We start from the raw sequence: 25250 nt of genomic DNA on the forward strand, positions 1-25250 counted from the left end.
ATCTATCTACACTATTATTGTGCACATACAGGCTTCAGAATGCTGGAAACCGTCCTACCTGTGTCTCATATCAGATGTGCCGTTGCTGAGAAATTATCTTTTATTACTTTAGCTAAATACTTCTAGGTTTTGGGGAGGATGGTGCCTAGAAGATATCTCTGCCTCCAGAGCTTATTTTACATGAAGGGGGAGTTATAAGTGTGATGTGTAATGGTTACCAGTGTGATGTGTGATGGCCGCTCTCTGCTCTCCTGATCTCAGTGCAGAGCTGTGGGTGATTATACCTGACACATCTGCAGGTTCTTCTTAGCTTCGGCTTCCATCTCAGAGGCAGGCAGGGTTGCAATAGTGTTGAAAAACAGCAGGGCTGAGAGAGAAGTGTAACGCCCGCCAGGGCCATGGGGTACTCGGTACCGGGTCCGGTTGCAATTAAAGGGGTGGTCACGGTGGCAGTGACCCAGAAATCTTCATGTTTTTAGGTGACCAAATACTTATTTTCCACCATAATTTGCAAAATAAATCTTACCAAATCAGACAAGGTGATTTTCTGGATTTGTTTTCTCATTTTGACTCTCATAGTTGTGGTCTACCTATGATGTCAATTAGGGTTGAGCGAAACGGGTCGATCATTTTCAAAAGTCGCCGACTTTTGGCTAAGTCGGCGTCTCATGAAACCCGATCCGACCCCTGTGCTTGTCGGCCATGCGGTACGCGACTTTCGCGCCAAAGTCGCGTTTCAATGACGCGAAAAGCGCCATTTCTCAGCCAATGAAGGTGAACGCAGAGTGTGGGCAGCGTGATGACATAGATCCTGGTCCCCACCATCTTAGAGAAGGGCATTGCAGTGATTGGCTTGCTGTCTGCGGCGTCACAGGGGCTATAAAGGGGCGTTCCCGCCGACCGCCATCTTACTGCTGCTGATCTGAGCTTAGGGACAGGTTGCTGCCGCTTCGTCAGAAGCAGGGAGAGCGTTAGGCAGGGTCCACTAACCACCAAACCGCTTGTGCTGCAGCGATTTGCACTGTCCAACACCACCTTCGGTGTGCAGGGACTGTGGAAGCTATTTTTTTTTTTTTTTTCCCCTCAGCGCTGTAGCTCATTGGGCTGCCCTAGAAGGCTCCGTGATAGCTGTATTGCTGTGTGTACGCCACTGTGCAAACCAACTGCTTTTTTCAAAGCACATATCCTCTTGTTCCTTCCTTTCTGCACAGCTATCTTTTTTGTTTGTCCACACTTTTTATTTAATTTGTGCATCAGTCCACTCCTATTGCTGCCTGCCATACCTGGCTTAGATTACTGCAGGGAGATAGTAATTGTAGGACAGTCCCTGTTTTTTTTTTGTTTTTTTTGTGGGAGATTAAGATTGGCATTTCTGCTACAGTGCCATCCCTGTGTGTGCCATCTCTCACTGAGTGGGCCATAGAAAGCCTATTTATTTTTTCCGTGATTTGTGTTCTAAATTCTACCTCAACACAAAAACACTACATCAATCAGTGGGAGAAAAATATTGGCCTCAGTCAGGGCTTGTGTGTCACTGCTGTGTGTGCTATCTCTCATTCAGTGGGCTATAGCAAGCCTATTTATTTTATTTTTTTTTTAATATTATTTGGTTTCTAAAGTCTCCCTGAAAAAAAAAAAAAAACCTAAAAAAACAGTGGGAGAGTAATATTGCCCTTTCAGCTTGTGTGCCAGTCTTGACTCCTGGGTGTGCCACCTCTCTCTCTCATTCAGTGGGCCATAGAAAGGCTATTTTTTTTTTTTGTTTTTTTAATATTATTTGGTTTCTAAAGTCTCCCTGAAAAAAAAAAAAAACATAAAAAAACAGTGGGAGAGTAATATTGCCCTTTCAGCTTGTGTGCCAGTCTTGACTCCTGGGTGTGCCACCTCTCTCCCTCTCATTCAGTGGGCCATAGAAAGCCTATTTATTTTTTTTTTTAAATATTATTGGGTTTCTAAAGTCTCCCTTAAAAAACAAAAAATACATAAAAAAACAGTGGGAGAGTAATATTGCCCTTTCAGCTTGTGTGCCAGTCTTGACTCCTGGGTGTGCCACCTCTCTCCCTCTCATTCAGTGGGCCATAGAAAGCCTATTTATTTTTTTTTTTAAATATTATTGGGTTTCTAAAGTCTCCCTTAAAAAACAAAAAATACATAAAAAAACAGTGGGAGAGTAATATTGCCCTTTCAGCTTGTGTGCCAGTCTTGACTCCTGGGTGTGCCACCTCTCTCCCTCTCATTCAGTGGGCCATAGAAAGCCTATTTATTTTTTTTTTAAAATATTATTGGGTTTCTAAAGTCTCCCTTAAAAAACAAAAAATACATAAAAAACAGTGGGAGAGTAATATTGCCCTTTCAGCTTGTGTGCCAGTCTTGACTCCTGGGTGTGCCACCTCTCTCCCTCTCATTCAGTGGGCCATAGAAAGCCTATTTATTTTTTTTTTTAAATATTATTGGGTTTCTAAAGTCTCCCTTAAAAAACAAAAAATACATAAAAAAACAGTGGGAGAGTAATATTGCCCTTTCAGCTTGTGTGCCAGTCTTGACTCCTGGGTGTGCCACCTCTCTCCCTCTCATTCAGTGGGCCATAGAAAGCCTATTTATTTTTTTAAAAAAATATTATTGGGTTTCTAAAGTCTCCCTTAAAAAACAAAAAATACATAAAAAAACAGTGGGAGAGTAATATTGCCCTTTCAGCTTGTGTGCCAGTCTTGACTCCTGGGTGTGCCACCTCTCTCTCTCATTCAGTGGGCCATAGAAAGGCTATTTTTTTTTTTGGTTTTTTTAATATTATTTGGTTTCTAAAGTCTCCCTGAAAAAAAAAAAAAAACCATAAAAAAACAGTGGGAGAGTAATATTGCCCTTTCAGCTTGTGTGCCAGTCTTGACTCCTGGGTGTGCCACCTCTCTCCCTCTCATTCAGTGGGCCATAGAAAGCCTATTTATTTTTTTTTTTAAATATTATTGGGTTTCTAAAGTCTCCCTTAAAAAACAAAAAATACATAAAAAAACAGTGGGAGAGTAATATTGCCCTTTCAGCTTGTGTGCCAGTCTTGACTCCTGGGTGTGCCACCTCTCTCCCTCTCATTCAGTGGGCCATAGAAAGCCTATTTATTTTTTTTTTTAAATATTATTGGGTTTCTAAAGTCTCCCTTAAAAAACAAAAAATACATAAAAAAACAGTGGGAGAGTAATATTGCCCTTTCAGCTTGTGTGCCAGTCTTGACTCCTGGGTGTGCCACCTCTCTCTCTCTAATTGTGGGCCATAGAAAGCCTTTTTTTTTTTTTTTTAATATTATTTGGTTTCTAAAGTCTCCCTGAGAAAAAAAATAAAATAAATTAGGTGGGAGATTAATATTGACATTAGTGCTTGAGTGACAGTCCTGCGTGTGTGTCATCTCTGTGATTTTGTGCCACAGAAAACAGAGTGTGTAACATTGTGCCTGATTTTCCTTGTGGTCTCACCAACCTGTTAAGGGATATTGAAATCATACTGAAGTTATAGCTCACCGTGTAAGTTGTTTGACAGCAACAAATAAAGTTACTTTGGTTAAGATTTTAAAACAATGAGGAAGTCTGGTGCAAGAGGTCGTCGTGGGCGTTCATTGTCAGCTGGTAATGATGGTAGTGGTAGTGGAGCATCAGGTGGTCGTGGGGATAAAAATATTCCACCTAAGTCTGGAGCTGTGGAGCCAGTTTCGTCGTCAGGCTACACAAGGCCTCGAACGCTCTCTTTTCTGGGAGTAGGAAAACCGCTTTTAAAGGCGGAGCAGCAACAGCAAGTTTTGGCTTACATTGCAGACTCAGCCTCTAGCTCTTTTGCCTCCTCTTACGAAACTGGTAAATGTAAAAGCAGCGTGTCGCTTGTGGATGTTCACGGTCAGGGACAAGTCGCTTCCTTGTCCTCCTCAGCAAAAACTACAACAAGAGAGAAGGATGCAGCAGGCGACACAACGGGTCACTCCATGGAGCTCTTTACACATACCGTCCCTGGCTTAGAAAGTGAAACATTTAACAGGCCATGCCCATTACAAGTATATTCTGACATGGAGTGCACTGATGCACAGCCACAGCCAGAGTACTATGCTGCTCCTTTGACTCAGACCACCACATTGCCCTCTCAGGGTACAGATCCACAATCAGACCCTGATGAGACTATGTTGCCCCGCCACGAACGCTATACCACCGACCGACACAGTGACACAGACGAAGTTGCACACGAGCTCGAAGAGGAGGTAATAGATGACCCAGTTATTGACCCCGATTGGCAGCCATTGGGGGAACAGGGTGCAGGCGGCAGTAGTTCAGAAGCGGAGGTGGAGGAAGGGCCGCAGCAGGCATCAACATCGCAACAGGTTCCATCTGCCGGGCCCGTATCTGGCCCAAAACGCGTGTCAAAGCCAAAACCTGTTGGAGCACAGCGTTGCCATCCGGTTAAAGCTCAGTCTGCAATCCCTGAAAAGGGATCCGAGTCTAGGAAGAGTGCAGTCTGGCATTTTTTTAAACAACATCCAACAGATCAGCGCAAAGTCATTTGTCAAAAATGTTCAACTTGCTTAAGCAGAGGTCAGAATCTGAAAAGTCTAAATACTAGTTGCATGCATAGACACTTAACCACCATGCATTTTCAAGCCTGGACTAACTACCAAACGTCCCTCAAGGTTGTAGCACCCTCGGCCAATGAAGCTAGTCAGCAACGCAACATCCCTTCCGTCACTGTAAGGCCACCATTTTCTGCACCACCGGCAGTATCTGTGCAGGTTTCTTTGCCAGCCAAAAGCAGTCAGGGTCAGGGAACTACCAGTTTTGTAGGAGTAGTAGCAGACACAGAGATGACACCTTTATAAATATATATTATCAAAATAAGAATGGAATATAATATCAAAAGATTATAATCACTAGGTCACCCCGTGTGTCAAATTCATAGTGTAAGACCACTACCTAGAAGAGAAAGACTGCACCGACACAGAGACTTGGACCAATAAGAAAGTGACAGGGAATAATTATCATAAAATTAATTTTTATTTGATAACAATAGTGACAAACATCAAAACTAAATATTAAAAATGTATATATTATCTAATGATATAGTACAATGCAATACTGTGCACAGATTAAGCCGCTTTATAATAAGGCAAGCCAATTTATATAGAGGTAAAGGGCAATCAATGGCATAATAAATCCAAAAAATCATGTGCAGGACAACGGTCAAATTTAATACCAACACAAAACAGTGTATATAATATGTAACAATATATATAAAAATTAATATAAAATGTGTTATGTGTAAAAACCAATATCCACCACTAGGTGGTGCAAGAGACCCAATCCAATAAAGATGTGGTAGAAAAAGTGCTATGTGCAATGACTGCTGACCGACACAAGGGGCATCTAGGTTAAAAGACCCAGAAAAAGTGCTCCGTGCTATATAAATAAGTATGCCAGATTACTTACAAATTGCCAGGGATGATTACAGGGCTGCCAGCGGCTCAATGTGCACCCCGACGCGCGTTTCGGACATCCAGTCCTTCGTCAGGGGGTTTCCTCCTACAGTTTTGTAGGAGGAAATATTGCATCTAGGGCACCGGCGGAAACAATACCGTCTCCAACCGTCTCTCAGTCTGCCATGTACACCGGCACACCCGAAAGTTCCACGATCTCCAGCTCTCCAGTCCAGCTCACCCTACATGAGACTCTGGTTAGAAAAAGGAAGTACTTATCCTCGCATCCGCGTACACAGGGTTTTAACGCCCACATAGCTAGACTAATCTCGTTAGAGATGATGCCCTACCGGTTAGTTGAAAGCGAAGCTTTCAAAGCCCTGATGGAGTACGCTGAACCACGATACGAGCTACCCAGTCGACACTTTTTTTCCAGAAAAGCCATCCCAGCCCTGCACCAGCATGTTAAACAGCGCATCGTCCATGCACTCAGGCAATCTGTGAGTACAAAGGTGCACCTGACTACAGATGCATGGACCAGTAGGCATGGCCAGGGACGTTATGTGTCCATCACGGCACACTGGGTGAATGTGGTGGATGCAGGGTCCACAGGCGACATCAATTTAGGGACAGTTGTGCCTAGCCCACGGTCTAGGAAACAGTTGGCTGTAGGCGTTCGCACCCCCTCCTCCTCCTCCTCCTCGTCCTCCTGCAGAAGCTACAGCTCTTCCACAGAACGCAGTCTGCCAACCACTCCATCGGCAGATGACACTGTTGCACACCAGTTGTCCCATTATGGGCCAGCTACTGCCAAGCGTCAGCAGGCTGTATTGGCTATGAAGTGCTTGGGCGACAACAGACACACCGCGGAAGTTCTGTCCGAGTTCTTGCAACAAGAAACGCAGTCGTGGCTGGGCACAGTAGATCTTGAGGCAGGCAAAGTAGTGAGTGATAACGGAAGGAATTTCATGGCTGCCATCTCCCTTTCCCAACTGAAACACATTCCTTGCCTGGCTCACACCTTAAACCTGGTGGTGCAGTGCTTATTGAAAACTTCTCCTGGGTTCTCCGACCTGCTCCTCAAAGTGCGTGCACTTTGCTCACATATCCGACGTTCGCCTGTACACGCCAGCCGTATGCAGACCTATCAGCGGTCTTTGAACCTTCCCCAGCATCGCCTAATCATAGACGTTGCAACAAGGTGGAACTCAACACTGCACATGCTTCAGAGACTGTGCGAACAGAGGCGTGCTGTTATTTATTTGTGGGAGGATACACGGGCAGGCAGTAGGATGGCAGACATGGAGTTGTCAGGTGTGCAGTGTTCGAAGATACAAGACATGTGTCAAGTCCTTCAGTGTTTTGAGGAATGCACACGGCTGGTTAGTGCAGACAACGCCGTAATAAGCATGAGCATCCCCCTAATGCGTCTGCTGATGCAAAGTTTGACGCACATAAAGGAGCAGGCGTCTGCACCAGAGGAAGAGGAAAGCCTTGATGACAGTCAGCCATTGTCTGGTCAGGGCAGTGTACAGGACGAGGTAGCGGGCGAAGAGGAGGTGGAGGATGAGGAGGATGATGGGGATGAGTATATTTTTAATGCCGAACCTTTCCCGGGGGCACAGGAAATTGGTTGCGTGTCACGGCCGGGTTCTGGTTTTTTGAGGGACACAAGTGACGTAGATTTGCCTGCAACTGCCCCTCAACCAATCACAACCGGAGATTTGACAACTGGAACTTTGGCCCACATGGCGGATTATGCCTTACGTATCCTAAAAAGGGACACACGCATTACGAAAATGATGAACGATGACGATTACTGGTTGGCCTGCCTCCTTGATCCACGCTATAAAGGCAAATTGCAAAATATTATGCCACATGAGAACTTGGAACTAATATTAGCAACCAAACAATCAACTCTTGTTGACCGTTTGCTTCAGGCATTCCCAGCACACAGCGCACGTGATCGTTCTCACACGAGCTCCAGGGGGCAGCAGACTAGGAGTGTTAGGGGTGCACACATCAGAAGTGGCGTTGGACAGAGGGGTTTTCTGACCAGGTTGTGGAGTGATTTTGCTATGACCGCAGACAGGACAGGTACTGCTGCATCAATTGAAAGTGACAGGAGACAACATTTGTCCAGTATGGTTACTAACTATTTTTCATCCCTTATCGATGTTCTCCCTCAACCGTCATTCCCATTTGATTACTGGGCCTCCAAATTAGACACCTGGCCAGAATTGGCAGAATATGCATTGCAGGAGCTTGCTTGCCCGGCAGCAAGTGTCCTATCAGAAAGAGTATTCAGTGCTGCAGGTTCAATATTAACCGAAAAAAGGACTCGTCTGGCTACCCAAAATGTTGACGATCTAACATTCATTAAAATGAACCACAACTGGATTTCGAAATCTTTTGCCCCACCTTGCCCGGCCGACACCTAGCTTTCCTATGAAAGGCTCTTGCCTGTGAATTACTTTTCTAATGTCTAATTTGCTGCAGCTGATTGTACAGCATACGACATGTTTACACCTCCCTAAATGGCCAAACTCCCCACACGGGGCCGTGGTATCGCGACTTGGCGCAAGCACCCGTGAGACTGCTGTTTGTCTGAAGAGGTGGGTGTGCTCGCTTTTGGTTGACGGCATTGCTACTGGGTCCCTCATAGTACAATGTAGTGTCTCTGGCGGTGGTGGTGCGCACCCAACGTCAGACACACCGTTGTAACATGAGGGGCCCTGGGGCGGTCCCGCCGGCCTCTAGAGAGTTCCCCCCTACCCCAGCTCAAAATGTGCTCTACCACATGCAAAATTATGTCGCACAGCTCCACCAATCTTTAGTCTATTCGCTGACATCATTCAATGTCTGGCACTGACAATACACATTTGTAGACATCTATGATGCAACTTAAAGTAGTCTGTGTCTGTGTCCTATATTGGCACCATTAAATAGTTACTGCCAAATTACTATGTCAGAAACTCAGCAGATGAGCCCACCCCTGTACCTAAGTATGCCACCTTTTTTTTTGTTTTGGTTGTTTTGCGAGACATTAACATCTATTTATATTTTGGGAGTACTGGGACAGACACTCCTTGCACTACTCCTCCACTCACCACCAAGCTGCCCGTGTATCCATGTAACCGCTGTAAAACTGCCATGAGCCTATTGTTTGTTATTTTAGGCCTTTGAAGCCTGTCTGCGGTCCCTCCTTCCACTAGTCCTCCACTGACCAGACCACTGCTGCCCGTGTACCCCTGGAACCAATTATAAAGTGCCTACAGCCAGCCCATTTTTTTATGTTAGGCCTTTGAAGCCTGTCTGCGGTCCCTCGTTCCACTAGTCCTCCACTGGCCAGACCACTGCTGCCCGTGTACCCCTGGAACCAATTATAAAGTGCCTACAGCCAGCCCATTTTTTTATGTTAGGCCTTTGAAGCCTGTCTGCGGTCCCTCCTTCCACTAGTCCTCCACTGGCCAGACCACTGCTGCCCGTGTACCCCTGGAACCAATTATAAAGTGCCTACAGCCAGCCCATTTTTTTATGTTAGGCCTTTGAAGCCTGTCTGCGGTCCCTCCTTCCACTAGTCCTCCACTGGCCAGACCACTGCTGCCCGTGTACCCCTGGAACCAATTATAAAGTGCCTACAGCCAGCCCATTTTTTTATGTTAGGCCTTTGAAGCCTGTCTGCGGTCCCTCCTTCCACTAGTCCTCCACTGGCCAGACCACTGCTGCCCGTGTACCCCTGGAACCAATTATAAAGTGCCTACAGCCAGCCCATTTTCTTATGTTAGGCCTTTGAAGCCTGTCTGCGGTCCCTACTTTAAATACTCCTCCACTCACCACCAAGCTGCCTGCCCGTCTATCCATGTAACCGCTGTAAAACTGCAATGAGCCTATTGTTTGTTATTTTAGGCCTTTGATAGCCTGTCTGCGGCCCCTACTTGCAATACTCCTCCACTGACCACAATGCTGCCTGGAGTGCCTGCCTGTGTATCCATGTAACCGATGTAAAACTGCCATGACTGCCTACTGTTTGTTATTTTAGGCCTTTGATAGCCTGTCTGCGGCCCCTACTTGCAATACTCCTCCACTGACCACAATGCTGCCTGGATTGCCTGCCTGTGTATCCATGTAACCGATGTAAAACTGCCATGACTGCCTACTGTTTGTTATTTTAGGCCTTTGATAGCCTGTCTGCGGCCCCTACTTGCAATACTCCTCCACTGACCACAATGCTGCCTGGAGTGCCTGCCTGTGTATCCATGTAACCGATGTAAAACTGCCATGAGTGCCTACTGTTTGGTATTTTAGGCCTTTGATAGCCTGTCTGCAGCCCCTACTTGCAATACTCCTCCACTGACCACACCAATGCTGCCCGTGTACCCCTGGAACCTATTTAAAAGTTCATAGAGCCTAGTTATATATTTTATTTACTATTAATAAGGCCATGATGGACTACGCTGTACCACGCTACAAGCTAACCAGTCGACACTTCTTTTGCGAGAAAAGCCATCCCAACCCTCCACCAGCATGTAGAAGACCGCATTGTCCATGCACTCTGGCAATCTGTGAGTACAAAGGTGCACCTGACAACAGACGCATGGACCTGTAGGCATGGCCACGGAAGATTACGTGTCCATTACGGCGCAATGGGTTAATGTGTTGGATGCATGGTCCACAGGGGACAGCCTACTAAGTCTGTCTGCAGTCCCTAATTCAAATTGTCCTCCACTGTCTAAATCGGAGCTTCCACCTTCTGGCTTTCGGCCTATAGTATCAGAAATTAAACTGCATTTGGCCTTCAACTTTGGTTAGGGCCTACTAACGGCTTCTGCCCCTCCCTGGTGTTGCCCTCAACTAAATAAAGCTGAGCTTCAACCTTCTGCTCCAAATTACCATTTTAAAAAATGCAATAGGCTTTTCCGGCCTACTAAAGGTGTCTGTCTGTGTGCCCCTGCCTGGTGTTGTCCTCAACTAAATAAAGCTGAGCTTCAACCTTCTGCTCCAAATTACCATTTTAAAAAATGCAATAGGCTTTTCCGGCCTACTAAAGGTGTCTGTCTGTGTGCCCCTGCCTGGTGTTGCCCTCAACTAAATAAAGCTGAGCTTCAACCTTCTGCTCCAAATTACCATTTTAAAAAATGCAATAGGCTTTTCCGGCCTACTAAAGGTGTCTGTCTGTGTGCCCCTGCCTGGTGTTGTCCTCAACTGAATAAAGCTGAGCTTCAACCTTCCGGCTCTCATTAAGTGGTTTTTAAAAAACAAAATGGTGGTTAGGGCCTACTAACGGCTTCTGCCCCTCCCTGGTGTTGCCCTCAACTAAATAAAGCTGAGCTTCAACCTTCTGCTCCAAATTACCATTTTAAAAAATGCAATAGGCTTTTCCGGCCTACTAAAGGTGTCTGTCTGTGTGCCCCTGCCTGGTGTTGTCCTCAACTAAATAAAGCTGAGCTTCAACCTTCTGCTCCAAATTACCATTTTAAAAAATGCAATAGGCTTTTCCGGCCTACTAAAGGTGTCTGTCTGTGTGCCCCTGCCTGGTGTTGTCCTCAACTGAATAAAGCTGAGCTTCAACCTTCCGGCTCTCATTAAGTGGTTTTTAAAAAACAAAATGGTGGTTAGGGCCTACTAACGGCTTCTGCCCCTCCCTGGTGTTGCCCTCAACTAAATAAAGCTGAGCTTCAACCTTCTGCTCCAAATTACCATTTTAAAAAATGCAATAGGCTTTTCCGGCCTACTAAAGGTGTCTGTCTGTGTGCCCCTGCCTGGTGTTGTCCTCAACTAAATAAAGCTGAGCTTCAACCTTCTGCTCCAAATTACCATTTTAAAAAATGCAATAGGCTTTTCCGGCCTACTAAAGGTGTCTGTCTGTGTGCCCCTGCCTGGTGTTGTCCTCAACTGAATAAAGCTGAGCTTCAACCTTCCGGCTCTCATTAAGTGGTTTTTAAAAAACAAAATGGTGGTTAGGGCCTACTAACGGCTTCTGCCCCTCCCTGGTGTTGCCCTCAACTAAATAAAGCTGAGCTTCAACCTTCTGCTCCAAATTACCATTTTAAAAAATGCAATAGGCTTTTCCGGCCTACTAAAGGTGTCTGTCTGTGTGCCCCTGCCTGGTGTTGTCCTCAACTAAATAAAGCTGAGCTTCAACCTTCTGCTCCAAATTACCATTTTAAAAAATGCAATAGGCTTTTCCGGCCTACTAAAGTGTCTGTCTGTGTGCCCCTGCCTGGTGTTGTCCTCAACTAAATAAAGCTGAGCTTCAACCTTCTGCTCCAAATTACCATTTTAAAAAATGCAATAGGCTTTTCCGGCCTACTAAAGGTGTCTGCCCCTCCCTGGTGTTGTCCTCAACTGAACAAAGCTGAGCTTCCACATTCTGGCTTTCGCCCTATACTATCAGATATTAAACTGCATTTGGCCTACTAGTGTGGTTAGGCCCTTGAAACAGTGTCTGCTGCTCTTGGGTTTGCTACTCCACTGAACAAAGCAATGCCGCCTGTTTAGTCCTGTTACCAATTTTGAACTGCATTTAGCCTACTTTATTCTTTGGCCCTATATCTGTTTCCTCCTCATCCTGCCCATTGCCCAGCCACTGCTAAATGAGTCTGCTGGTACATTGACCTAGACCACTACATTCCCCTTGTACTCTACACAGCCAGAATCTGACCCTGCTGAAAGTAAGGTTCCCCTTCCCGCATGTTATACCACCTTACACAGGGACAAAGAGGAAGGTGCAGATGAAAGTGCAGGTTCCTTCATCAGGTGGGGGGGCATACTCGTTGGCGACGTCACTGGCACAGGGCCCCTCAGAGTACGCAAAAGTGTCGCTGCTGGTGGGAGGCGCCCCCGCCATGCAAACACACCGCCGTACTTTGAGGGGCCCTGTGCCAGTGCCAATGCGAACGAGTGGGCCCCCCCCTGCTTGCTCAGGATCACAGCACTTGCAACGTTTAAATACTTACCTTTCCCTGCAACACCGCCGTGACGTAGTCCGCATTTCCTGGGCCCACGAAAAACTTGAGCCAGCCCTACTCCCCCCACAACTTTCCCCCAATTCCCTATGCCCAACTATTATTATACAGTTAATTAAGATTGGCAAGCTTCAGAAACAAGAATGGATGTTTTTGGCATTAAAATGGGCACTGTAGGTGTTTTCCTGGCCTCCACTCACTGCCGACTATGCTTCCCCATTGACTTGCATTGGGTTTCGTGTTTCGGTCGATCCCCGACTTTTAGCGATAATCGGCCGACTGCACTCGACTCGACTCTGGACAAAATCGGGTTTCCCAAAACCCTACTCGATCTTAAAAAAATGAAAGTCGCTCAACCCTAATGTCAATTACAGGCCTTTCTCATCTTTTTAAGTGGGAGAACTTGTACAATTGATGGCTGAATAAATACTTTTTTCCCCACTGTATGTAAGATCTATAGCCCAAACACTAGATTTGTGGTGTTAGCAGAAACATTGCATTGTTATTTCTTGTATTTAAAGAGAGGTACTGATTAAAAATACCTACCGTATTTTTTGGACTATAAGAAGCACTTTTTCCCAAAAGAATTTGGGAGGAAAATAGGGAGTGCATCTTATAGTGCAAACGCAGGTTTACCGGGGGGTTGCAGCAGTGGTAGCAGCGGAACCGGTGACAGAGGTGTGGCAATGGTGGTGGGTGGTGCGGAGTGCACCTGAGCAGGGTCCCTTCCTCAGGATGTCGGCGACAGAAATGTGGTGACTCCACAGCCCAGTGTCCATGGCGAGTAGAACCGAGTGCATCACCGGTTTCCATGCAGCCATGTGCCTGAAGCCGTGGACCGCCGAAGGCTTCAGGAAAATGGCTGCTGGATGCCGCTGTGTACATAACTGTGATCTGATAGATGCTATTGCGCATGCGCCAGTGGTGCCATCTTGCTAGAGAAGAAGAAAAAATTTCCTGCTCCAAGATGGTGCCGCTCGTTCCTGCATAGTAGCAGCTCTCAGCTGGTGCCTGCCCGCTGAAGGTTTTTTTTTCTTCAGTATTGACAGATACTCATTATGCAAACTAGTGGGCAGGTCACTGAGGGATCAGTGACCTGTCAGCTGTCTGCATTATGAAATTCTAATCAGAGCACCACATAAAGACCCCTTCAGGCCGCCCCGGGGCACGAGCATATCATTAACACAAAACTGTAAATAAAGATTAAAAAACAACCACAAGACGGATTTGATCAACCAAGGTATCAATTTAATCAGTATAACGGTGCTGACTTGACACTGTCTGTAGGATACTGTGCACAATCCTCCTCCTGACAGGTTCCCTTTAAAGATGGTTATGGTGGAGTAGGACCAGGAGTTGCAGGAAAGGAACATAAATGGCATATAAACATTTATGGCTCTAAAGTGGTGTGCAGTAAAGAGAAAAAGCATTTTTCTGAAATCTGGGTCAAGTCTAAAACCTAGAAGAGGGGTTGTAAATTGGAGTGAAGGAGGAATGGCAGAAGACTCCACTCCGTTGGGGATAGTTCAGGGCTTAGAATGCCTGATAAGCATCTTTAGACACCACTGCGTGAGCTTCTTTGCTAATCTATCATCCTTGTACTCATCATTCCCATGTGGAATGGTATTGACAATATGGGGCCGATACATCAAAGCAATTTCACCAGAATTCTGGCATAAATTGATTTGAAAAGCTGCAAAATGTTGGTACTCTCTCAGTAGTGCAAAAATGTTGCCATTCATTGGCCACTCTAGACTGATGAAGATGCATACACCTCTTTGTGAATCAGGATCTTGTGATGCCACAATGCCCACTTATCAAGACCAGTGATAAAATTGTCAGTTTTGAAGTTTAGGGGCCTTGGAATAGTTGTAAAACTTTTGAGTTGAGCAAAATTTGGTATCTTCATGCCAGTTTCAAGCAGCTCTGCCAAAATGGCTGGATCGCGGGAGTAACCGGGGCGGAACAAGATGTGGTTCCATTTTCTCGTTAGATTAAGCAAAAGTGTCAGTAGTTTTTATGCTAAAAATGTTACTCCAGTCTCTAAATGGAGGAACATTTTGGCAAGGAGCACAAAGATGTACGCATTGATAAGATTCACCAAATTCATTATGGATTAATTTGGCACACCTTTTTCTGTATGCCCCGCATAGAATATAAAACTCTAGTCTTAATGAATCCGAGACTATGAGTTTCATTTGAGGTGCTGGGCACAATAATCAAATTCTTTGTAAGCGAGGGATGCTGTGGTGCATCGTTAGTGGCCAGACTGCCTAGGATTTCTTTTGTACTATGGACGTACTTGCTTTTCTGTGTATAAAAAAATAACAGCTGAGGGAGGGTCAGTTTTTTAATTAAAAAAAAAACCTTGCCATGGATAGAAAGACTTTTATGTATAACCATTTTTAAAAGAAGTAAAAAATCCCGAGTCTGTTGACACCCAAGTTGATACAATGTAGCCATAACTAAATTAAGTTTTCTTCTCTCTTCTCCCTCCATTTGAAGTCGTGTTTTGGCACTAAAGGTACCGTCACACTAGGCGATATCGCCAGCAATCCGTGACGTTGCAGCGACCTGGATGGCGATATCGCTGTATTTGACACGCAGCAGCGATCTGGATCCCGCTGTGAAATTGCTGGTCGCTGCTAGAAGGTCTGCACATTATTTGGTCGCTAGGTCGCCGTGTATCGCCGTGTTTGACAGCAAAAGCGACGATACCAGCGATATTTTACACTGGTAACCAGGGTAAACATCGGGTTACTAAGCGCAGGGCCGCGCTTAGTAACCCGATGTTTACCCTGGTTACCAGCGTAAAAGTTAAAAAAACAAACAGTACATACTCACCTGCGCGTCCCCCAGCCTCTGCTTCCTGACACTAAAGCGCCGGCCCTAAACTGAAAGTGAAAGCAACAGCGGTGACGTCACCGCTCTGCTGTTAGGGCCGGAGCTCAGTCAGTGTCAGGATGCAGAGGCTGGGGGACGCGCAGGTGAGCATGTACTGTTTGTTTTTTTAACTTTTACGCTGGTAACCAGGGTAAACATCGGGTTACTAAGCGCGGCCCTGCGCTTAGCAACCCGATGTTTACCCTGGTTACCCGGGGACCTCGGCATCGCTGGTCGCTGGAGAGCGGTCTGTGTGACAGCTCTCCAGCGACCACACAGCGACGCTGCAGCGATCGGCATTGCTGTCGCTATCGCTGCAGCGTCGCTTAGTGTGACGGTACCTTTAGTCTCAGCCCATATCTCGGGGAAATGCTTCTTTTTCCACTGCCCACATCCTGGTTGCATGAAATATGTCATTAATATACTAGGCCAACAGCTGCATATTCGCAGGCCTTTTTCCAAATCCTGGAATGGGGGAGGCACAAGTTTTGCTAAACCTGGTATAGCTGCTGTACTGAGACATAAAGATAATAGTTGAACCTTTGCTTGTCTCTTGAGTCCAATTAATCCATTAATTTATATTGTTTTTTACTGGTAGATAAATCTGTGCTCCCATGCAGTGTAATGTGTGAGTGCTGTGCAGCCATAAGCTACTCCTGGCTCTTGTGTCACAAGGACAAATGTGGAATTTTAAAGATAAACAATTATAGTCCCTTACCTAATTAGAACGGCGCCCGTCAAAATCTTGTTAACAATTCATTCTGAGGTCTTAAGTTTAATTTCACACTGTCATGCATGTGTCAGGATAATTTAGAAATTTATCAGAAATTCTGGAAGATTTGGCAATGCCTTACTCCTATCAAATAGCTCATTTTTTATTTGGCAGTCAGAGCAATGTTTCTCAATGTCTATATCTGTAGCCTGGCTGGTGGCTTGATTATTATGTATATGGAAAATGTTATTAAAGGATAAGGACACCTTTGACATGGAAAAAGTATATTTCAGTCTGCAATCTTCATTCCTTCATTCATTTTCAGACCCTCTGATGTGCAGGCTGCGACATGATCCAAATGTCTTGTGGGAATGTCTCTCTGCAATATTGGCTGGATATGAGCTCTGTGTACTGCTATCTTCACTTGCTATACATAAGTACAGCTTCTATCTTGCACTTATTTTGTCTTCAAGTGCTTTCCTCCAACTTGCACCCGCTTCCATGTTTGTTACCTCTCTTTCTGCTTCTGTTTCCATGTCACACCTTTGGGTTGTTATTCTGGGACTAGTGGCACCATCTAGACTAAGGGTGGGGAATCTTTTTTCTGCCAAAGGCCATTTGGATATTTATACCATCCTTTGGGGGCCGTAAAAACTCCATCCACAAAGTACATCCTGATTCTGGCACTGGTTTTGTGATGTAATCTTTCATTGCATGCCCTTCATTGTTCAGTAGTGAACACTGTGTGTGTGTGTGTGTGTGTGCTAACAGAGCAAGGAGAAATTAATGAGCTGGTTGTAATCAAAATACAGCTCCACACCCAAGAATGCAGTCCCTGAGAATCTGCTCGGGGCCTGATAAAAGGTCATTGAGGGCCGTAAATGGCCCTGGGGCCTGAGGTTCCCCACCCCTGATCTAGACTGTTAGCTTGTGGGTTAACTCCCGATTGTGTTATCTAATATTCTCCTTTCTGTGAGCACTAACCGGGGCGCAAACTATTTAAGCCCCTGTCCTTCTACCACTAGTTGATTGTTATATGCTCTGCTAGACCTGGTTTCATTTGACCTACAGTTTATCCTTCTTAGTTTATTCCTGTTCTTTGATCTTGGCCTGTGTTTTGACAATCCTTTTGCCTGACATTTCTGCTACTGTTCCAGACGTGATGATTATGCAGTTTCCATACCATTTTCCTCCAGGTAGCTCCTCAAGCCACTTTTCTGTCCATGGAAGCTTTTCCACGAAATGCCAGGTTTGCAAGCTCAAAGCCGCCAGGCCAATATAATTGGCCCAAAAACTAATGGCTCAAATCCAACCTTTGAGTGATCCAATGCAAGGCCTAACCCAGTTGATTCAAGATCTTGCTGTGCTGATCCAACATCATGTAACCTCCTAGGTCCAAGCATCAACTACTACTGAATGAAAATTAATTTGCCAAACCATTTTTCTTGCAAGCATACATTTTTTACCTTTATGGAAAATTGTCAACTGTACTTCAGACTCCACCTACAATCATCCAGTACTGAGAGCCAGAGTGTGGGGCACATTTTACCTTCTGCAGATGACCAACAGGCATGGGCATTATCCTCACCCTCTAACACATCTAATAGATGCTTCATTTCTGTGTGTCTGCAGGATGCTCTTTTTTAGGCTGGGCTGACCAATATCTATGGCCCCTTACCAGCCTGAGAATACCAGCCCTCAGCTGTACGTTTTAGCTTGGCTGGTTGTCAAAAATGGGGGGTACCCAATGCAGTACTGAAAAATAATTATTTAAATAAATAAAAAATACAATGTGGGGACCCCTCTATTCTTGATCACCAGCCTTGCTGAAGCTGACAGCTGAGAGTTGCAGCCCTGCAGCTGTCAGTTTTGCCTTGCTGGTTATCAAAAATACAGAGTAACGCCACGTCATGTTTTGGGGGTCCCCCATTTTAATAACCAGGATAGGCTAAATATACAGCTGTGAGCTGATATTAATAGCCTGGGAACCTTTATGAATATTGTCTCTTTCCCAGAATATTAACATAAGCCCATAGCCATCAGTTTTCCCTCAGCTGTTTATGAAAATTACAGGGTACCCCACTCCATTTTTTTCATGTTTTCTTTATGTATTAACAAGTACAAATAATACTCCAAGATAACCTTAGTTTACAGCCTTCAGGTGTTCCAGGAGCTGGAAACTTAAAACTTAAAATGTCCCTTAAAGTTTAATATGAGCTTTTGGGGCCTTGCAGCTGCCAGGAGTCCCAGTGGCTTTGAACTCTGGTAACTGAAAGGTTAGCTGAGTTCAAGCCACCAGGTCTAATGGTAGCTCCAGTGTCGGACTGTTGAATGCCAAAATGCAGAGTGCAGGAATCGTCAATGTTCATCAGTCCAACACTGGCACTTGCATAGCAAGAGAAACAGCTGCTATGAATCCAGGTGACCATACTGTTCTTGTTGACAATTCAAAAAGTAATTGAAAAAAATGCATGGGGGTCCCCCTTAATTTTCATAATCAGCAGAGGGAAAGCCAATGACTGTGCCCTGATATTAATAGCTAGAGCTAAATTCTAAGCTAAGCTCTACAATCACCAATAAATCTTATAAAATAAAAGAAACTTATAAATTGCAACACCACATATGTAGTGTATACAATAATTTGTTTCACTTGTAAGATCCAATATGTGGGATGCACTACTAATCAATTAAAAGTTAGAATTAGACGACATTTATCTGAAGCAGCTAACAATAAGATGTTTAAATGTTCGGCGACTTCAAGGCATTTCTCATCCTGTCCTCTCCTCCTGTACCAGTTGTGACTTGTATTGTTTAAGATTATTGTGCTTGTTTTTATTATGTATACCCCTCCTCACATGTAAAGCTCCATGGAATAAATGGTGCTATAATAATAAATAATAATAAAAAATAATACTAATAATAATGGGAATACTACAATGTGTACGGTTATTGGAATGGAAAGAGTTTCTAAACCTTTTAGAGGAGGTGACCTTCACAGAAAACTTTTAAATAGGGAATCTTGGTGGATTTATTTGCTGCAAACAATAGCCCCTTTGGGGATGAATATCAAACATGATTTGACTTATCATTATGTATAAATTTGTTAGAATTGTGTACTGTATTGTAAGTTTATCTCTTTGCGATTTGTCAAGTACTTAGTTTAAATGTCTTTGTGTGTTTCTTATTAATTACTATGTTTTTATTGTAAGGTATTGGAACAACTGATAATTTTTAACAGGTGAAGAATGCTATAGGTGATTGTGCAGAGACAATCACATGACTGGGACAGGATGTAGTATATAAGGTCGAGCTCTTTTCATAATCACATGCAAAGACTAATAATTCTTCCCACATTGGGGGTTGTGATTTACACGCTGGATGGATTAATTTTAAAGAATTTTTCAATAAACTAAAAAAGACTTTTATGAGACAGGTTGAGCTGGATTATCTTCTTGGTTGATTGCTTTTCCTGCTCCACTGCAGTTTCCATGCTCTGAGTCCTGGATATCTTAATGGGTGCACTGACTTTTTTTGTACTTTCTTATGATTTATTTATTTATAGTGCAGCTGCCATCTGCTCTTGCTGTTAACAGTTGTCCCATGGTAGTGCTGATTTCAGAGCGATCAGGGAACAGTGATATGAGCTGTCTTGTTTAGCACACGGTGCCGAGGAATAGCGCAAACAGTACCGCTAATTCCCAGGTGCTGGTACGTGTCACACTGATGACACAAGGATGTCATCTGTGTTTAATCAATGTTCACGTGTCTGGGACATTTTGTAGCCTGTGCTGCTACCAGAAACACGGATGTCTGAATATTCCATTAGTGAATTTGGCCATTTACCAAACTTTGGGCGACTTTTGACGATTTTTAGGAAAAAACTTTGGGAGTCCGAACACGAATCCAAATGTGCAACATTAGTGCTGAATTTGAGATTGGCAAATGTTTTCTGAACAAGTTCGCTCAAGTCTAGTGATTATCTCCTGCTGATAAAACAGTGATTTTATCAAAACTACAGCAGGTAGCCCAGAAAGTGACTCATTAGGAATCAACGTTTCTGTATCTATACTATGCTGCTCTCAGATTAGTTGGCAAAAACTTGTTACAGATTCGCTTAAAGGTACCTTCACACTAAACGATATCGCTAGCGATCCGTGACGTTGCAGCGTCCTGGCTAGCGATATCGTTGAGTTTGTCACGCAGCAGCGATCAGGATCCTGCTGTGATATTGCTGGTCGTTGAACAAAGTGCAGAACTTTATTTGGTCATCAGACCGGCGTGTATCGTCGTGTTTGACACCAAAAACAATGATACCAGCGATGTTTTACACTGGTAACCAGGGTAAACATCGGGTTACTAAGCGCAGGGCCGCGCTTAGTAACCCGATGTTTACCCTGGTTACCAGTGTAAAATGTAAAAAAAAAAAACAGTACATACTCACCTTCGCGTCCTCCGGCGTCCGCTTCCCACACTGACTGAGCGCCGTAAAGTGAAAGTGAAAGTACAGCACAGCGGTGACGTCACCGCTCTGCTGTTAGGGCCGGCGCTCACACAGTGCAGTAAGCGGCTGCCGGGGGACGCGAATGTAAGTATGTACTGTTTGGTTTTTTTACATTTTACGCTGGTAACCAGGGTAAACATCGGGTTACTAAGCGCGGCCCTGCGCTTAGTAACCCGATGTTTACCCTGGTTACCCAGGGACCTCGGCATCGTTGGTCGCTGGAGAGCGGTCTGTGTGACAGCTCTCCAGCGATCAAACAGCGACGCTGCAGCGATTGGCATCGTTGTCGCTATCGCTGCAGCGTCGCTTAATGTGAAGGTACCTTTAAACTCCTTGTTCAAAATGCAAGATCTGTTGCAGGACACTTCCTTTCATAAATAACATCTGATTGGTTAAGTTTTTTTGCCTCCGCAAGACAACATACTCGGCACTCTAAAATTGCAACCCTGCATAGACATTAAAAACGTAATCCAATTATAATGGGCTTAATGTGAATATGTTCCTAATGGGGCAGTGACTAATGGGCTATAGAACTTTTTATTGCAAGGGTCATATTTCATTGCCTCTGTAACAAAGCCCGAAAAGTGAACATAAAGATAAATGTTCCACCTGAATTCTAAGTGGAAAAATAAAGGATTTAACGTGTTTAAACTTAGTTCTACTAAATAAAAGTTCATGAAGTAGCAAAGAAATTGGCAACGACCACCAACATAGTTAAGGAATGCTGCATAGTATCTTACGCTATTTGTGTTGGACAGGAGCAACGTGTCTCTAAAGCTGAAGGACTCACGTTACTGGTGGAAAAAAAGATGTTATTGTCTGAGCGGTTTGTGCTTTGTAGACAAAGAACGTGCCGATTTTACTTTGGCTTTTGAAGGATGAAAAATGTCTGGAAAATAATTGCAGCTATGATATTACAAAGGATTTCTATAAAGGTCATTTGTGGTTATGTGATTGCTCCATGTCCATCGACATCGATATTGAAATATAAAGATAAAAACAAATATATTGTAGAAAATGCATCCGGAACCAGTTGTGGCATGGTTATAACTGACTGGAGGACTATTTCATATTTGTGGTCAGGCTAAAAGGGCATTAAGAATATTAATTTCATCACCATTGCTCAGAATAATGGCCTACAGGAAAAGTGAGGAAAAGAAAGTAAACTTTTTAGAATATTGTCATTTTAGTATAAATCATTCAAAATTATCATCTTAATTAGTTACTGCCAAACTTTGAATAAATTAGTAGCAATTATTTTTATTTTTTTAATGGCCTTCAGCTTTATTTTGGGCCATGTTTACTTGATGGATGAATGATCTGTAGGAAGATTGATCTTGTACAAGCCTAGAAAGGTTCATCAGGGTCTTCTTCGCCATCATCTTGATAGTATAAAGTCATTGGGTTTCTGGTCTTCCTCTTCACCTCGTCCCTTCTATTTTTCCCACCATGATGTCCTTCTCCAGTCATTGCTCTCTTCATATGATGTGCCCAAAGTAGGCAAATCGTAGCTTGTGATCCTTGCTTTGATTGCCATGCCTGGCTTAATTTGTTGCAAAAATTGATTTATTTGTTCTTCTTGCTAGCCATGGTATTGATAATATTCAAAGACATCGATTCTTCTTATGTCTTGTTTCTTTATCGTCCAAGTTTCACATCCGTATGTTACCACAGAAAGTACCTCAGTCACCAGTGAAATGTTCCTCAATTTTAAGACCTTGTCTTATTGATCCGAGTAGGTTGAAGTCCTTTACAACTTTCAGTTCATCGCTGTCCATCTCAAATGTGTCCCGGTCAGACCTGACAGTAGCCAATATCTTTGTCTTCTTTTTGTTGAGTAGCAGTCCCATGTTTGAGGTTTCCATCTTGACACTCCATAATAAGTCCTTCATTCCATCTATACTTGTTGCTATCAATGTTGTATCATCTGCATATTTAAGATTGTTGATGATTTTGATTCCTTCTTCTTTTTCGGCAAGTCCAGATTGCCTGAAAATTGCTTCTGCACATAAACTAAAGAGAAATGGTGACAAGATGCAGCCTTGTCTGACACCTCGCTCTACTTTGAACCATGCTGTGTTCCGCTCAGGCTGTTGCTTCTTAGTTGATGCAAAGGTTCCTAATGAGGCTGATCAGATGGTTCGGCACATCCATATCCTTCATGATATTCCAAAGTGTTTTAGTGGTCAACACAATCGAAGACTTTTCTCTGGCTGATGATGCAAAAATAGATCTCCTTGTTGTATTGTTTGGCATTCTCCTTTATCCATCTAATGTTAGCAATCACATGTCTTGTTCATCTGCCTTTTCTGAATCCTACTTGTTCCTCTGGCAAAAACTACTTCTACTCCCACTGCTTTCTGAATTCATCATGCATGCAAAGATATAGGTGAAATCTGTGTTAGTTGTATAGGATTGCCAGCTCACTGAGGGACCAGGTAAGGCTGCCTACTAAAATCTCTGAAGAGGTGAGTGAGAGGAAGGAGCAAAAAAGAGAGATAGAGGCAGAACATCACACATAGACATAGTTGTATTTTTTTTAGTGTTTGTTTCACTTCAGTGATGGTGGATCCAAAGCTACACTGCTCAGTACAGCTGTGTAATGTCCTCCATGCTGCTTTTACCTCTGAACATGTGCTACATATACAAAGAAGAGCAAGAATCTCTCATATCAAATGCGTTTCGAGACTGCACTGGTGTCTATAAAAAAATAAAAAATAATTGACTTCAAACAGGGCTGTCCCTTAAAATGTTTCCAATTTTTTTATTGGAATGAAGCTTATCTCTAATGTCTGTAAAGAAATACAACCAGAAGGTCACTTTAAATTCCCATCGTGCCTCAATGTGCTTTGTTAAGTTGATTTGTTTTATTTTCTGCTTATGAAACAACCCATTAGATATCTGACATGACCCTTTGTGTAATTGGAAGATACAATTTAATTACGTGCATGGAGAAATTGTGTTTCCCTGGTGGTTTTGGCTGAACTTTGATAACTTGTATCACAAACGTCCTCTAGGAATTTAAGTCGTCAAGGTTATTGTATCAGAAACAACATGTTAAGGTTTTTGGCATCTCCTAAAAAAACTTTTTTGCCTACATCTGACGTGAGGTACGCTGATAACATTGTATATGTGGCTGGAGGGAGGAGGGCTGGGAACAGATTTTGAGCTTGATACCCATGTTCTGTATCTCTCTTGGCGAGTTTGGAGTTTAGAATTCACTCGGTCCAAGATTTGGGTTCATATTTGTCTATGTGCTGTGTCATCAGAGAACTATATAGAAGAGAGGGACCAAATTATAGGACAGAAGTGAATTTGTTTTTTTTTTCCATGACCATTAGCACAATTTCTCACCTATTATTTATCAATGCCATTATTTTGGAGAGCGGAGAACTGTCCCAAGTTTTTACACCCAGTCACAAAAGGACCAAAGAGCATTGGGTGCCTTTACTCCAAAACGACCTCCTAGTCTATCTCTATGATATGTGTGCGCCTGTATGTTGGAGCTAAATCACTAAAAGGGTCTCTCTGGTATGGATGAATTTAAGGAAGGTAGAGCCTTTTACACCAATGCCGATCTTTGCATTCAGTTAACATTCAATTCTATTACAGGCTTCAGAATTATTATTGACTTTGATGAAAGCTATTCTAAGACGAAATGTCTACAGCTGGAAATAGATTAAAATGCTTTAAAGGGAATTTTGCTACCCAACTGCAAGCATCATGATGTAGATTCAGAAACCATGATTCCAGTGATTCATCACTTATTGGGTTGCTTGCTGCAGTTTTGATAGAGCCGCAGCAGACAATGCAGTGATTTTATCAGTTCTCAGAATACTGATCTCTGTATAACCCCGCCCCCCACCACTGATGGGCAGTTTTCTGTGTACACTGCGCATAGGCAGAAAGCCGGAAAGCTGGCAATCAGTGGTTGGGGTGGGGTTTTACATAGCTGATGAATATGAAGGACTACAAAGCAACAGGTTTACTAGTGCTCTAGTTATAATCTGCTGATAAAACTGTGATGTTATCAAAACTACAGCAAGCATCCTAGTAAGTGACACGTCACTGGAATCAGGGTGTCTCTATTATGCTACTCTTAGATTAGGTGGCAAAAATTTGGTGATGGACTTCCTTCAAATGCATACAGAGAGAGTATTAGCACCAGACAAGGCAACTTTTCCACTTTTCTCTGAAGTCCTAGAAAATTATATATATATATATATATATATATATATATATATATATATACACATATATATGCATGTATAACACATCAGCTACCGTGCTATGTCAGTATTTTTACCATAGGAATTTTCAATGGTACAATAGGTTGTGGTTGTTACGAGGTCCAGTGTCCTAATGATATAGTATTGAGCTTCCAGGCCAGAAAAGATGTTTTCCCACAGGAAGTCTGGGACACAGCACAATAATGAGACTCTACTTTAGATCTGATCTATTCATTGAAAGGGTTGCTGACATTTACAGTTCTTTTTTTTATCAGCATCTTATTATTCTTTGTACTACCTGTTCAGTGTAATTGGACCAGGAACCATGTGGCTGCTATTCTTACATGGTCAACTTTTCTCATGTGAATGTTTGGTCTACGAGATTTTTTTTCAAAATTGAATTGAAATGTTTTGCTTCTTCTTTCATTCAGAGACCGTTTGCACAACGACAGGATGTGTTACCGCAGGTATGTCGAAAGATTTCACAATTAACCCTTTCATTATGTAATGGAAAAGTTCT

At 43.5% G+C, this 25250-nt stretch overlaps 1 protein-coding gene across 2 annotated transcripts in view; it reads left to right on the forward strand.

The window, feature by feature from the left end:
- MMEL1 (membrane metalloendopeptidase like 1) overlaps positions 1-25250 on the forward strand; it is a 592089-nt gene that overhangs the window by 372385 nt on the left and 194454 nt on the right. For both annotated transcript variants that reach the window (XM_077250438.1, XM_077250437.1), the window contains exon 3: positions 25162-25197. In XM_077250438.1, the coding sequence (XP_077106553.1) occupies positions 25162-25197 (36 nt within the window). The remainder of the gene's footprint in view (positions 1-25161; positions 25198-25250) is intronic.

The sequence above is a fragment of the Ranitomeya variabilis genome, chromosome 4 (genome assembly GCF_051348905.1).
Source record: "Ranitomeya variabilis isolate aRanVar5 chromosome 4, aRanVar5.hap1, whole genome shotgun sequence".
Classification (NCBI taxonomy): Eukaryota; Metazoa; Chordata; class Amphibia; order Anura; family Dendrobatidae; genus Ranitomeya; species Ranitomeya variabilis.